At 42.6% G+C, this 13,939-nt stretch overlaps 2 protein-coding genes across 3 annotated transcripts; both read right to left on the reverse strand.

Moving 5' to 3' along the window:
- Positions 1-1,268: 1,268 nt before the first annotated feature.
- Positions 1,269-4,744, reverse strand: LOC100836340. 2 transcript variants are annotated; one of them, XM_010234084.2, is made up of 3 exons: positions 4,430-4,744; positions 2,401-2,974; positions 1,269-2,245 (listed from the first exon to the last, which is right to left on the reverse strand). In XM_010234084.2, the coding sequence occupies exons 2-3, from the start codon at positions 2,965-2,967 to the stop codon at positions 1,397-1,399; spliced, it is 1,416 nt and encodes a 471-aa protein (XP_010232386.1). In that variant the 5' UTR covers positions 2,968-2,974; positions 4,430-4,744; the 3' UTR covers positions 1,269-1,396. The 2 variants fall into 2 exon arrangements, with proteins under 2 accessions (XP_010232386.1, XP_003569898.2); XM_003569850.3 differs by having other exon boundaries at positions 4,309-4,744.
- A 1,183-nt stretch (positions 4,745-5,927) lies between these two features.
- On the reverse strand, positions 5,928-11,952 carry LOC100834403 (protein CROWDED NUCLEI 4). Its single transcript, XM_010234086.3, has 8 exons — positions 11,632-11,952; positions 10,244-10,453; positions 9,693-9,946; positions 9,241-9,511; positions 9,075-9,158; positions 7,318-8,987; positions 7,032-7,233; positions 5,928-6,515 (listed from the first exon to the last, which is right to left on the reverse strand). Exons 1-8 carry the CDS (start codon positions 11,779-11,781, stop codon positions 6,363-6,365), a joined length of 2,994 nt encoding a protein of 997 aa, XP_010232388.1. The 5' UTR covers positions 11,782-11,952; the 3' UTR covers positions 5,928-6,362.
- Positions 11,953-13,939: the final 1,987 nt, after the last annotated feature.

The following is a 13,939-nucleotide window of genomic DNA, read 5'->3' on the forward strand; positions in this document are numbered from 1 at the left end:
TCTGCATTCACCTGATCTGATCCCTCCCTGTTGTAATAATCGGCAGGTCATGCATTGCATTTGAGGAGCAGATCTCTTCATCAGCAGTGCAATTGGTAGCGGACAGCTGAACAATCTTGCTCTGCACTCTCCTCTGACAGTGCAAATATGTGGAATGCAACGTGCGTGTGCTCCGCTGCATGTGGCTCTGTCCCGGCGACCGCGAAACACGGAATCCACATGTCAGCTGCAATTTGTGCTTAGCTCCTGGTTTCTCAAGGCCCGGTCGTTGTAGTGACGCGACTATAGACAGAGTACGGTGCCAGTCTTGCTTACAAGCTGGAGTACTGAACAACAGTTCATGATTATAGACAAAACCGGTATATACTCTCTGCTATGTTGCAGCCAACGTGGAAGAAGACGGTCGCATCATTGTTCATGCAAGTCCCTCAAGCGATCCGGCGGGCCTGGTCATCGTCGTGTTTTTGTTTTAAGCCCAGGGCACGAAGTTATGTGAATAAGAAGTGTTCATAGGGTGGACTTCGTTTGGCTGAAATTGTTGAGGCAAGCTTACATGGTGCGCGGATAACATTGACCTTTACCAATTCGACGCGCGTGTTGACGTGCCCCAGGAACCGCTGGAGCTGGAGTCTGGAGAGGATTGAACCGAGGGAGAGCAGCGTCGGCATTTGACTTCTTGCTTATCCTACTTGGTTTATATCCTCGACAAAGATTCATAGTCAAACATTAATTTATCGGTACATATTTTTTTTGACAATAATTAATTTATCGGTACACTAGTTTAGCCAAATAGGTTAAATTGCAAGAAAATGTGGCTCGTTTGCTCAAACTATTTTCCGATCTGAGCTAATTGGGCTTGGTTTTCATGTTCTGTTGTGGCAAAGCTCCACGTCATCCTGCAATGGTGGTGTACGAGCAAACATCATCCTGTCTTAACTATTTTAAGCGGACTCCTAGATTGACGAGATTTTCAAATTTAGAACTCATATTGATGCTGATGATATGTTTCGATGATCTTTTATCCATTTTGTCGTGCCTTGATTGCTACTCCGTACTTACAATATGCATGCCTTCTTAGTCATAAATACCATTTCTAAGGACTATCAGTAGAGCCGTAAATTTGGAAACTATTTTCGCCGTTCGATCCTCAACATTTATGCAAAATTCCAAGTGAAATTGCACTGGATTGACTTTCGGAATACTTATACGCAGGCTTCATGGTTTGCCCCTTTGCATCCCTACCTTAAATCCAGCTGAACGATTAAGCATTTGAGATGCCCAAGGAAAGCATTGATTAGATGAATCAAGAAAGATTCTGAACATATTGACACTGTTATCTGCGCTGTGATTGCATATATCAACTGTTCTTTCAAAACACCCATATACTCATCATATTCTACCTCTTCCTCCAACCTTCAGGGAGGCGCCATTTCCTATGCCAGTAAATCGACACCTTTGGCCACAATGGAAAACCAAAACTGTAGTCCACTGGCTCGTCTGCCAAACCCCCAATGGACAGAGGTAGCCAAACATACCGGGAATCTCTCAGGTTTGACGGGTTCCACCTGTCTGCCATGAAGATGAATGTACCAGGCAAGCCAGGGAGGGGAAGCACGAACGTGCTTTGAGATAAGAATGTTGTCACTCGGAGAAACTGGTTGCCTCCAACGCATGGGTTTCCCAGTGTCTCCCAAGGCCCCATGATTGAGTGTGTGGCATGCGCCAATGCTCTATTAGGAGCCCAGCCTGAGCAACGTGAGGTGATCATATAGTAGGTTCCTTGGAACTTGAAGACCGCCGGAGCTTCCCTGAATCTTCTTACTAATATTCTCCTCATTGCTGATGTGATGTTAAGATAATCCTCTGTCAACGGACTGACATGAAGCTCACTATTGACACGAGAAGAGTAGAAGAGGTAAGCTTTGCCATCGTCATCTTTGAAAATTGTCATGTCTCTACTATCAAATCCATGAGGTCGAAAGCTGTAGAGGTAAGTGAAAGTTCCAGTGGGAGAGTTGCTGACAGCCACACCGACAGATGCTCTGGTGTAGTTAGTGTCGTCGATGTGCATCCACATAACATATTGCTTAGTGCGATCATTATATATCACCTTAGGTCTCTCAAGCACCTTTGATTTATGAAGGTCATGGGTGATGTTAGTACGCTCTCCAGGAAGCACAATTCCTTCATGAGTCCATGACCACAGGTCTTCTGAGGAGTAGCAGCTTACACCTATAATGTCTACCTGGAAAAATTGCGAAGACAAGCATGCATCAGTGCAAAATCTACTAAGCAGCAATCAAGAACAGACTACAGGTAATCAAAACCACAGTCACATAAGTTGTACTAAATCTGCGGCAAGTAATTCCGGCCGGAGGGGGTATTAGAATTTCTACTGACCCGTTGTGCCCCTTCAGGGTGAATTTGGTAGGTAGGTCCATCTTTGTTTTCTCCGTACCAATAATATTTAGCAGTCTTATGATCATATAGAATCCCACCACCATGGGCTTGAATGGTATTTCCATCAGTGTCCAGCCACACCCTACCGGGATGAAAGGACATGCTATCATTTCCTCCTCTTTGGGGGTTCATAGCAGTTGATTGACTAGGAAAGAACATGCCATGTATTGCTGAGGTCCCATCTAGATATTCGTCTATAATCTTTGAAGCCTTGCGAGGGCCCCGACGTTTAGCTGCACGAGGATTCACCTTGTGAGGAGGTGGCAAGTGAAAATGCTCTTCCTCAATCTCTTCCAATTCTCTGGTGGCAGGCAGGTGGCCAGAATAGATACGGCCATGCCTAGTTTCTACTTGATGGCTGATGAAAAATAAGCAGACAATGAGGGAAAATCCCAGCAAGCCCCATACAATAAAAGACAAGCGAGATCCACAGCCTGCATCAAAGTTGAGAATAGATGATTTCCGCTCTCTGTTCCTCATCTTCGTTCTCCCTTTACTAACCATCATAAGAAAGCTGCAGTAACAAATCCACTATGGCTTAATCCATATGAAATGTTGAAACAGAATTAACCATAGGAAAGCAAATCAATAAAGTAATAAAACAGCTAGCATTCCATATAACAGAAGCTGGAAGGAATAATCATGGATCAATTTGGACCAAGAGAGCAAAGAAGTTCCAACAGAATATATGGATAGCCTTATTCCACAATAGAAGTTACAACAAGACATTCTGATGAAATCAAAACTGTAACAATAATAGTAATAATTTCAACAATGCAGACCAAGAATCTGATGAACTAATTTCACGTAACACACAATGAGGAATGATCATGGGGTGCAGACATGCGGCGGAAGGGCACACAAAGGTTACCGATCTTTAAATTTGAAGTGTTGGGACCTAAATGTCAAAAGATAATTAGCTTGAAACAACCAAAAAACCTACAGCTTTTCTTGAAACTAAAACATATTCTGCAGAACGAACTCAACTTTTTCTTGAACCTGCACCTAAGTGCGCGACATTTTCATCAGAAGGAATGATGAGAAGGCAAAAGTACAAAAGCCGAAGGCAAAAACGGGACAGAAAACAAAGGCAAAAAGAAAAAGGCCCCAAAATGGTGCAGCAGCAACCCAGGAAGGCTATGAAGAAAACAAGAAAATCTGTACACTAGCTAAAAACAGTAAGCTAGTCTAGGGGCTTGGAGTGCAGCGGAAGCCTTCAAAGTGGCTCCAGCCGCTATCCGGAGCTGAGCTTCGATTCACCCAGTCAATCAGCCCTCCTTGTATCTTCAAATAGAAAGCTGGTCTCGGTATTTTATTCTTGCTCTTGCATTACATATCATGGTTATACTTGTAGAAACAGCAGCAAGATAACAGCACAGCATACTAATATCATATCGCTCAGCATAGTTCAGTAGCAGGACTATGTATCCTAAGTTCGGGATTCGTTGCAAACTTGCAATGCAAAGTTGTAAATAAAGAAAAAAATACAAACTCTCTGCATAATCAGAACTGTAAAAGAAGAAGTTGAAATAAACGCTGCAATGATTACAGCAATTTCGTTAAACTGACATCTCCCTTTAGTGTTCTGATTGATGCAATAAATGATTCAGAAGTCAGAACCAAAACAAACAATATGTCCTCATTAGACGGTCGTTTGACATCCTTTTCAGCATCCACGCACGGTTTGAACAACTGAGCAATTCCTCACAAATGCTTCACCACACAGCTCCGGAACAGGGTAGCCAAACTATGCTCTCAAATCTCAATCATTTATAAATGAACGATAGGGTAAATACTACGTACGGAGTAGTAGTTTCCTAGAGCGGAGAACATCTACCAAGTACCTACCATTTCCAGATTCGCTCAGGCCATCGTTGAATCCCCCGCTCGGTCGATCTAGATCGGAAAAGAATTCGCTTCACCAGTTCGCTGCTCGATACGCTACAGACACAGAACAGGAACTGCGTACCACGGATATCGTTCGCGACGTCCTGACTCCTGGGCATCGCTACACGGCCATCCTGTCGCCGTCGCCGCTGGATCACCGTTCTGCCGTCATTGATGTCTTTCGTTGAGGGAGAGCGGCGCAGGAGAGATGTACAAGGGGGCGGCGGCACGGCGGTGTGGGAAGGAGCAGCAGGCAAGCGGCGCGTTGGGAGGCGGCAGGTAGAAATTGGAAGGAGCGCGGTGCGGTGGAGGGGCCTGGGGGGCGATGACTGAGGCAGGGAAGAGACGACCTCAGTCGTGACTCGTGAGCCGTCCCGTGACACGGGACAGTTCCCGTTTCTTCGTATTCCTTTTCTACCGGAGCAAACAAAACTCTCGATATTAATCAAATTTTATTAAATATTAAGTTCACTATATCAACGAAATTTTGTTACAATATCATATCAATATATTTCATTAATATGTGATAAATATATTAACTAAAATTTATCATTTTGCATGCGAAATTCATGTCACGTGTTCGCTTGTGGTGAACCGATTGGTTCATGCCAGACTTTTCTAATTCCCAGTGGTTTGTCTAAACTCTACACGTTGTTGGACACAAATTTGCATTTGCGCTCTTTAAAAATAAGAAAAATTACAAATTTTTAACGTAATTTTATCATTCCACTTACGGGTTTTTCGCAGAAGAACAAGAATTTTCGGAAACGACGCAAGCATCGCGAGAATCCCTAACAAAAATAAGTAGAGAAAAGTATATCTTTCATCCCTCAACTTGTCCAAAAATACACAAATGGTCACACAACTATTTTTCATCCCTCGGTTATCAAAAACCGAACAACAATGGTCTCCCCATGTGAACTGATATTAGTGATGATGTAACATGATTTTGGCCTTGAAATATCACATTGGTTTCGGGGTTTTTGTTTTTTCTTGGCGGAAACAAATTGACTTGAGGAATAAATTGAAAAATGTTAATTCTTATATAGAACGCCACTAACATGTCTATTCTTAATTTCTTATATAGCACGCCACTACTATCGCTCACTGTCGCAAGCTGACCAGACATTGTTGATCGTGGATGAAAAGTCATTGGTCCACGAGGACCAGTGACCCGGCAAAGAAGTCGCTGCCTGGGCATCATGTTGCAGTTATTGACGTTTTCCCTTGGAGTCAACCTCCAAGAACTAAATAAACCACAGGACCTACTTGTGACCCTCTAATTATTCTTTTCAAAATTCATTTAGATATAGGTGTCTTAAGCTGACTTTATACTTATGATATTTTTAGTTTGATATCTACAGATGTAAGAGGTAGACTTTTGGACAAGGTATGACTTGCACAAAAAGCAATTTTCTCTCTCTTCCACATCAGTAGTAATTTCCAAATAAAAGACAATCTTTACAATGCTCCACATTGACGACCGTTTCAATTTTAGGGTGTACAACACAAGACAACGTTCGCTTCAGATTTTGCCTCACTTGGGCAGTGCTACACCTGGTCAAAAACAGCATCAATCATGAGTCGCAGACAAACAAGACGCACCTTTGTATGGCATGATACCAAGCCAGTCATACGAGTAGTCACAAATATTGTTAAAACCATCTACATAGTGGCACTGAAAGAGCATTGCACAATAGAATACCACCGCGCCCCTTAGCGCAACGCTTCTGCTACTGACCATATGGGTTTCCCTAGACCCCAATCATTTATACACAACCTGGAAGCTATCAGCCACTTTACATGCTGAAACGTTCGGGATGAGATGAGAAAATAGCGCAAATCCACAGCGGCATTGAAAACAGCTGCTGTTTGGAAAAACAGGCACACGACCAAACCAGTAACTGCCTACCACCCTTCAACCCGGAAGGGATGGAGCTCGAGCAAAGTATCTTCATAAGAGGTAACTGTCAGCCTACAGTCAGCTCTGCATGTCTATCGTAAGGGAAAGCTACTCATGTGATAAGGAAACGCCACAACTTCTTCGCTGACGATGTTTTCTCTTCCTCTAGCTCTTCCTCTTCGTCGTCAGTATCTTCGTCATCAACATCTTTGTCTTGCTCATCCCTGCGCTCAATTGCATATCCGGAAGTTTGCTCAGTTGCACACTGGAAAGGCAAAACCATCGAAATGGTAAGTAAAGGGGAACACAGGCAGTAGCACACTGCAATATACCAAGATCCAAAAATACAAAGGCACGAAACAATTGATGAGCTAAACATTAGCAACAAGTTAAACATGCTGTCAGAACATACACTTGGGAGGAGTAAGTCATCTCATCCAGTAAAAAATATTAAGGCACAAATGTCGGTTCAATACATAGTAGTAACATGTACTCCCCCCGATCCATAACAAGTGTGGATCGGAGGGAGTAACATTTAAGCAGCAAGAACTAGAATGCAACGAGGAATGCAGCAGGCTTATTGGGACACTGGACCATACTTAGTAATTAAAGAGGAATAAACACAATATACAGCACTTCAGACATTAGAACTAAAATAAGATAAGTGGGAAGGAATGTAGCAAGCCTATTGGGACGCTGAACAATATTTATCAACTAAAGAGGATCAGACACAGCAGGAAAGAGCACGCAGTGAGCAGAGTGCGAAAAAAACAGCACTTACCACAGTGATCTCCTCTGAAGTTTCATCATCATCAACAAACCCTGAATGGTCTGCTTTCCCATTTGCAAAGGCCAGATCATCAGATGAAGCTGGGTCTACTGGCAATCTCAAGTTCTGTGCCCCTTTATTACCATATTCAGATAAACCAAGTTGGATGGCATCATGTTCATTTTTGGAGCACTTTTCTTCTAGAACTGATGGGCTGGAAACATATGACGTGTTAATAAAGAACACAGATCAAGAATTGGCTTCAAGATAATAGTGGTTGAGTAGAAATAAAACATACCAGTTTGAAGTAATTTCCCCTCTAATTACTTTCTGAATAGTACTCCTTTGGTGCTTTCGCCTCGGCTCTAGAACATCACTTTGATCACAAGAGACCAAATAATGCCTCTTTTTCCCAACTTTTGCACCATCAAAATCTTGAGGTACTTCTCCAGCTCCATTGGCTAGCTGATCAGCATGTGATCCATTGATGTCAACAGCTTTTTGGAGGTTTTTTGGTAAGCCGTTATGAAGAATGTTATCACTGTCATGATCAGCACTCTTCTCAGGAGAGCGCTTGAATATCACCTGAGCATATTTTCGAACCCAGGAAATTGGTGTTGAGACTGAAGGTGACACTTCTAGTTTCCTTTCAAGAAGCTTTGGTGAAGAACAATTCTTAGGAGTTGCATGATGATCTTCACCAGGAGGAAGACCATTATCATTCATCTTCGACTTTCCGCACTCTGTCAAACAGAGCTGCTTGTTCTCAGAGTCAGTTTTCAGCTCTTCAAGCACATTAAGTTGCTGGATTTGCTCTGTTATTGCTTCTCTGTCTGAATGTAGCAGCTTTCGTTGTTCTTGCAGCTTCTCTCTTTGATTATTAAGGGCTTCAATGGTGGTTTTTATCTCAGACAGCTCTTGCTCTCTTTTCTCACGCTCCAAAGCAGCATCTTTCCTCTCATCCTCAAGTTTTTGTAATTCAAGTGCAGCATGTTCTAGTTTTGAGTTGATCGTATCCTTTTGAGAGTTTATGTACTCAAGCTCCTTGGATTTTTTCTGCTCAAACTCTTCTTCTCTTTCCCTTAAATAAGAATCTATTTCCATCTGCTTTGCCTTGGCCGAGTTCAGTAGCTCCATTCTCTGGTTATCAATGTCTCTTGTAAGGTCTTCCCTTTCAAGTTGAATCGTACTCAGCCAACTTGCATGCTCTCGCTGCATCTTACTCATGAACTCTTCATGTTCCCGAGAAAGGGTTTCTGAATTATTTCTGAACTGAGCACGCAACTTTTCCTTCTCTTGTTTGATGACATCTGATTCACTCTTGAGATGCTCAGTTATTAGTCTTCGCTCTTCAGAAATTCTGGCAGCTTCCTTCTGTAGCTCTTCTTTCTTTTCATCAATCAGCTCCCATTCAATCTCAAACCTTTCCTTTTCTCCTTGCAGCCTATCAGCATCAGCCATGAGTTCCTTTTTTTGGGCTCTAAGATTGTCAATTTCTTCTTTCAGTTTCATCTGCAAAGTAAGCAAATCGTCCCTATCTGCTTGGGTTATTGCAAGATTTTGCTGAGCTTGAATCGCATCTTGTTTCTCTTCTTCAAAGAAAACCTTTTCCTTCTCCAAATCTAATTTCATCTTCTGTATTTCCTCTCTTTCTTTTTGCAGTTCAATGTGCACCGTTTCTCTGTGAGAGAGGAGCTTCCCTTCCTCCACTTTTAACTGGCCTGATCTCCCTGATAAGGCCTCTTCCATGCTTGCTAATTCAGCAAGCCGAAGATCAACATTTTGCTCCCTTTGAGCAAATGCCAACTCTTGCTCACTGAGAGCTCTTTCTCTTTGATCCAGCAAAGTAATTTTTTCCTCCATTTCTGCCTCATAGGCCAATCGCTTATTCTCTATCTCAGTTTCACATTCAAGCTTTCTCCTCTCCAAGGCCATTTCATGTTCCTGATTCAGCCTGTCAATTTCAGCCTGCAAAGCAAGTTAGCACGATTTAGAAGAAGAAAACTCACTATGCAGTATGCAGATATCATCCATAATGAAAATGATGAATCCTACCCTTTCTTTATTTGCAATTGTTTCTTGGAAAATCAATAGCTCACTCTCCCGTTTATCAAGTAGGGTTTCCTTCTGAATAATAGCCTGTGAACATAGAAGTTGTCATATAAAATTCTGCAGATAAAGTAAAGTTGCTAACAAAAGAATCAGTAAAAACAATACATACTTCCTCCCTTGAAGCTATTCCCTCCATTTTAAGGACCAAATTGTTTCTCTCTTCCATTAGAACCATCCGTTCACTTTCAAGTATCAACCTATCCTCTTCCAATCTTTTCTCCGACTGAGTTACAAATGTTAACCTCTCAAGGATGTTCTCATCCCTCTGATTAAGAAGCGTTTGTTCTGTCAGTAGTACCTGCTCTTTGTCATGCAATATTTTCTTGGTATCATTCAACGATTTCCTCTGCAGGCTAATATCCTTTTCTTTGGCCTCATACCTGCAATGACATGCTTAATTTAGAGATAGCAATGAAGAAGATGTCCACATGGTAATCATTTGAATGAATATATTGCATTCTACTAAAATAGAATGCACCCTATTGATATACTGAGCTCGAAATTAAACTATACTACTAGTTAGAAAAGCTAACTTAATTTTAAAAGATACTAAATACTCACACAAGTTCATTAGAAATACGGTATCTCCTAAGCTGATCTTCACGATCTTCCAGGTCTTGTAAACTTCTCAAAGCAGTATTATGCACTCGAGTAGACTCTATTTCCAAAGACTTTGCTGCAAAAAGCTTCTCTTCTGCCTCATCAAGTTTCTTTTGAGCACTATCCATCATTTTAAGTGCTTCAGCCAATTTGGTTTCATATGAATTTTTTGTTTCAGCTGTTTCCCCACGCATATCATGCAATGCCTTCTCAAGCTACATAAAACATGTAATCAGTGGCAGATATAGCTGTTATATGGAGTGGAACAGAAATTTAATATAGAAGTCTAACATTGGCACATTTGCATAACAATAGTTTCAAAAATAATAATCAATAAGAGACCAAGATGTTGACAATAAGTTAAGGTTTCATATTCTTTGTACTTGTCATATTCACTATAATGAACATTGTTGACAAACCCAAGAATAGTAAGTGTATTTAGTTATTTCAGATTTTAAAAATAAGAGAATAGGACTTTTATTTTTATCTGATTAATTGGAATGGAAACTTACATTAGCAACAAACTCTTTTTGAATTCCTAAACTCTTTTTTAGGTTTTCTTCCCTCTTTCGTGCCTCAGCTAGAGCTGATTGCTGGGAAGCTCGTTCACGCTTGTACATGATCTCAGCAGACTCCGAAGAAGCTCTAAGCTGTTCATGCTTTAATGTCAATTCCTTGCGCTCTAACAACACAAGCCCAAGATTGTGCTGGTAATCATAAATCTGCAGCAAAAAAGATACACAAAAGGAAGAAAGGATCATATACAGCAGTTAACATCCAAAGAAAGTGATACTGTATTGAAGCGGAGTATTAAGCATTGGCATTCTGGCATATCGGAGGCTCTATCTGATGTTGTATTTTGGATTAGAAAGCAAAGGAAATGTTACACAGAGAATTTCGATTTATATGCAAGTGTTTGCAGATTGTAAAACTAACTGTTATAGCTTAACAGTTCGTACCAACTTGCTGAGCAACCTGGTTAGTAAACTTGCAAAGTTACAAAAACATCAGCCTCCACACAGGACTTGCAGGAGAAGGAAGTATGCTGGCACAAAAAACTTTAGTATAACTGATGCTACATTTAGATACATAAAAAGAGTTTCATTATTCAACCTCAGTCTATGAGAGAAAGGCAGGGACCTGACTATATGCTTTGATTAATCTAATAATAAAGACCCCCGCTAATTCACTCTTTCTGATGCAAGGCTGGAAAAAAATTCACTCGAAAGTAGCACAAAATCTGCATTTCATTCTCGCACAAATAAAACTAAAAAGGATTATGCAAATGCCCATTCAATAATCATCGAGGTTTCCTCTGCTTCGTGTTGAACCCATCACTGCAAATGACTAGCTGCAGATACGTATATTACAATGCAGTAAGCAACCTACTGGAACAATACAAACAAGTTCATTTGTCCACTACAACATTAGAGTTGTGGCAGTAGAAACTCCATTATATCAATAACCTAACCCTAATAAAGCATCAAGGGAAACACCAAAGAAACAACAAACTTTAAGCAATTCCGAGTGATCCCTCTCCATTCCGAGTCAGCATGAAACGACTTTTTCATCATTCGGCCACACATCCAGCAGAACACGCACCACGGAAGCAAAGAATCCAAGAAATGAGGCTGCGAACAAAAAACAAGATGCCATCTTTCCGCCAATCTGCGAACAAAGCCTCGCTACCGCTGGCCTAATAAAGTAACCAAGGAACCATGTAGAGACCAAATCGAAGCGGGGAAATTCTCCAGCGACTCGCCAATCCTTTCCAACTAATGTTTTTTTCTCCTACCCGAAAGAAACTCGCGAAAGATTACTCCGCGATGGCAAGAACAGCAAAACCAAAACCGGGCGCATCGAACGCAGGGGGGGAGGGAGAGGAGGGGGAGTGAGGTACCTCGGACTCGAGCCGCGAGATGTAGGCGATGAGCGCCGCCTTGTCGCGCCTCCTGACGGACTCCTCGTCGAAGCCCGCCTCGCTGAGCTTCTTCCAGATCGTCTCGTCCCCGGCGGCTGCGCCGCCAACTGGGGACCGCGGACTGGCCATGGCTTGGCCCGCCGGAACCCTAGATCTCGGTGGCGGCGAGGCGGCCGCGCTCCCCGGGGCCAGCAGTGCTCTCCGGGCAAATGGACTCACCCTCCCTCCTCTTCCCTCTCCCTCCCTCCTCTCCTTTTCCTTCCTGCCTTTTTCTCTCTCGCTGTCTTTCCCCTCCCTCTCTCTTCTCTCGTGTGTGCTCGGAGCCTCGGCGAGTTGGGTGTGTCCAGGGTTTTTACCTGGCTTGCGGCTCCTCGCTGGAGGGAGAAAGGGGGCTTTGGTTTGGTTTGATGGGTGGACGAGAGACCGGGGAAACGTCAGGTTCTTGATGGACCCGGTGCATGCACAGAGTGGCCGTTTGTTACCTGGACGGGGATTGATTTTGTCAGATTCTTTCTTTCCTTTATTACTCTACTTCCGTTTATTATTTTAGGGTCGTAGCTGGGATATGATATTTTTTTATACTGAGTACTTACCACGTCCATGTGTATTCGATCGTATTTTACCAGTTTTGTGCCGCTTTCATGTACTCCCCAATCCCATATCAAGTGACAATATATTACATGTATCTAGACGTTTTTTGAATATAGATACATCCATGTTTGGACAAATTTGAGTCACTTAATATGGGACGGAGGAAGTAGAATACATCGTTTTGTTGAGTATGTATGTGCAAGGGTGATGTGATGCGATGCTTCAGCAATAATCGAATGCTCTCCATCCATATTACTTGATTTATTCTTATATTTCTTCCGTCCGACGAATGATGTTCAACTTTGACTAAATTTGAATGCATCTATATACTAAATCATGTCTAGATACATTCAAAATTTGACAAACTTGAAACATCTTTTGTTGGACGGAAGGAGTATGATATAATAATGATTTTGCTTATTCTTACTTCCTCCGTCCCATATTAAGTGACTCAAATTTATCAAATATGAATGTATCTATGCCTAATAAGCATCTAGATGCATGTAATAGAAAGTCACCTAATTTGGGACGGAGGGAGTAGTTGCTTTAATTTATGTGGATCTCAACCAACTTGTTAGTGCCTAATCAAACACGACAATCCAAATAAAAGTACTAATTTTGCCAAACGGTTCATTTCGAGCGAACGTCATGTATGATCAACGACCATTAACAACATTGTGTAAGAATAAGTTGTCTCTTTGTCATTTGTCTATGCGGAAAATCAACAAGAGAGATGGTGTGTCCAGATATATTCGAGTTGTCTCTGTGGTCCAGTTTGAATTTGTGTTTCATATATGAGTATAAACATGGAAGAACATAATCAGACAATATTTGTTTCCCCGGAAAAACCAGAAGTTCTTATATTGAATTAGGAGTAAGAGCATAGTACTTCCTTCGTCTCATATTAAAAGTGATTTTCTATTACATGTACCTAGACGCTTTTTAGTCATAAATACATTCATATTTGGACAAATTTAAGTCACTTGATATGAGATGTCGAGAAAACACTGTTCGAACTGGGTACATACAGTACGTGGTTTTGAATTTATACACTACCTGGTTTTGAATTTCGAATGTCAAGCTTATCCATTCCCCACCCCACGGATCACAGTATCTTCTTCCGTACGTTTGGCTGTTAGCCTGTGACCGCGGAACCATCCAACCATACGCTTGGTCCACGGAAGCAAACAAGTGAGGGGATCTTTTCGTGAGCGTATTAAAAAAGGCAGACCTGCTCAGCACCAGGTGCATTCACAAATCAGCAACCACGGCACGTGGGACCAACCAGTCTTGTTGGCCCACACGTCAGCTTCAGCTTGCGCATGGTTTCCGGCGGCTAGCAAAAAGAGACCCGAGCTTCGCTTCGGGAAAAGGCTGTTCCACCGCTGCCGCCGCTTTCAAAGCAGCTCGCGACCGACGTTTCGTCCACACAGACGCTTTTGGTCCGCAAGTCTGCGGCTCGTGCCATCGACATGTGGGGCCGGGAAGGCGCGGGGCCGGGTGTGCAGCGGCCTAGACTGGGGCAGCGCCTGGTGCGAGCGGGTGGGGAGGAGGGGCGGGGCCAGTTGGGTGGTTTTCGGCGTGGCGCCCAGCGCGTTTGAGCTGTTGAACGTGGTGGCGGGATAGGGCCGGCCCCTCCAGGATTGGCCGGTGCGGCGCCCTTGCCTATGCATGCGGGGTTCGTTGGATAATCATT

Source organism: Brachypodium distachyon, chromosome 2, assembly GCF_000005505.3.
Source record: "Brachypodium distachyon strain Bd21 chromosome 2, Brachypodium_distachyon_v3.0, whole genome shotgun sequence".
Classification (NCBI taxonomy): domain Eukaryota; kingdom Viridiplantae; phylum Streptophyta; class Magnoliopsida; order Poales; family Poaceae; genus Brachypodium; species Brachypodium distachyon.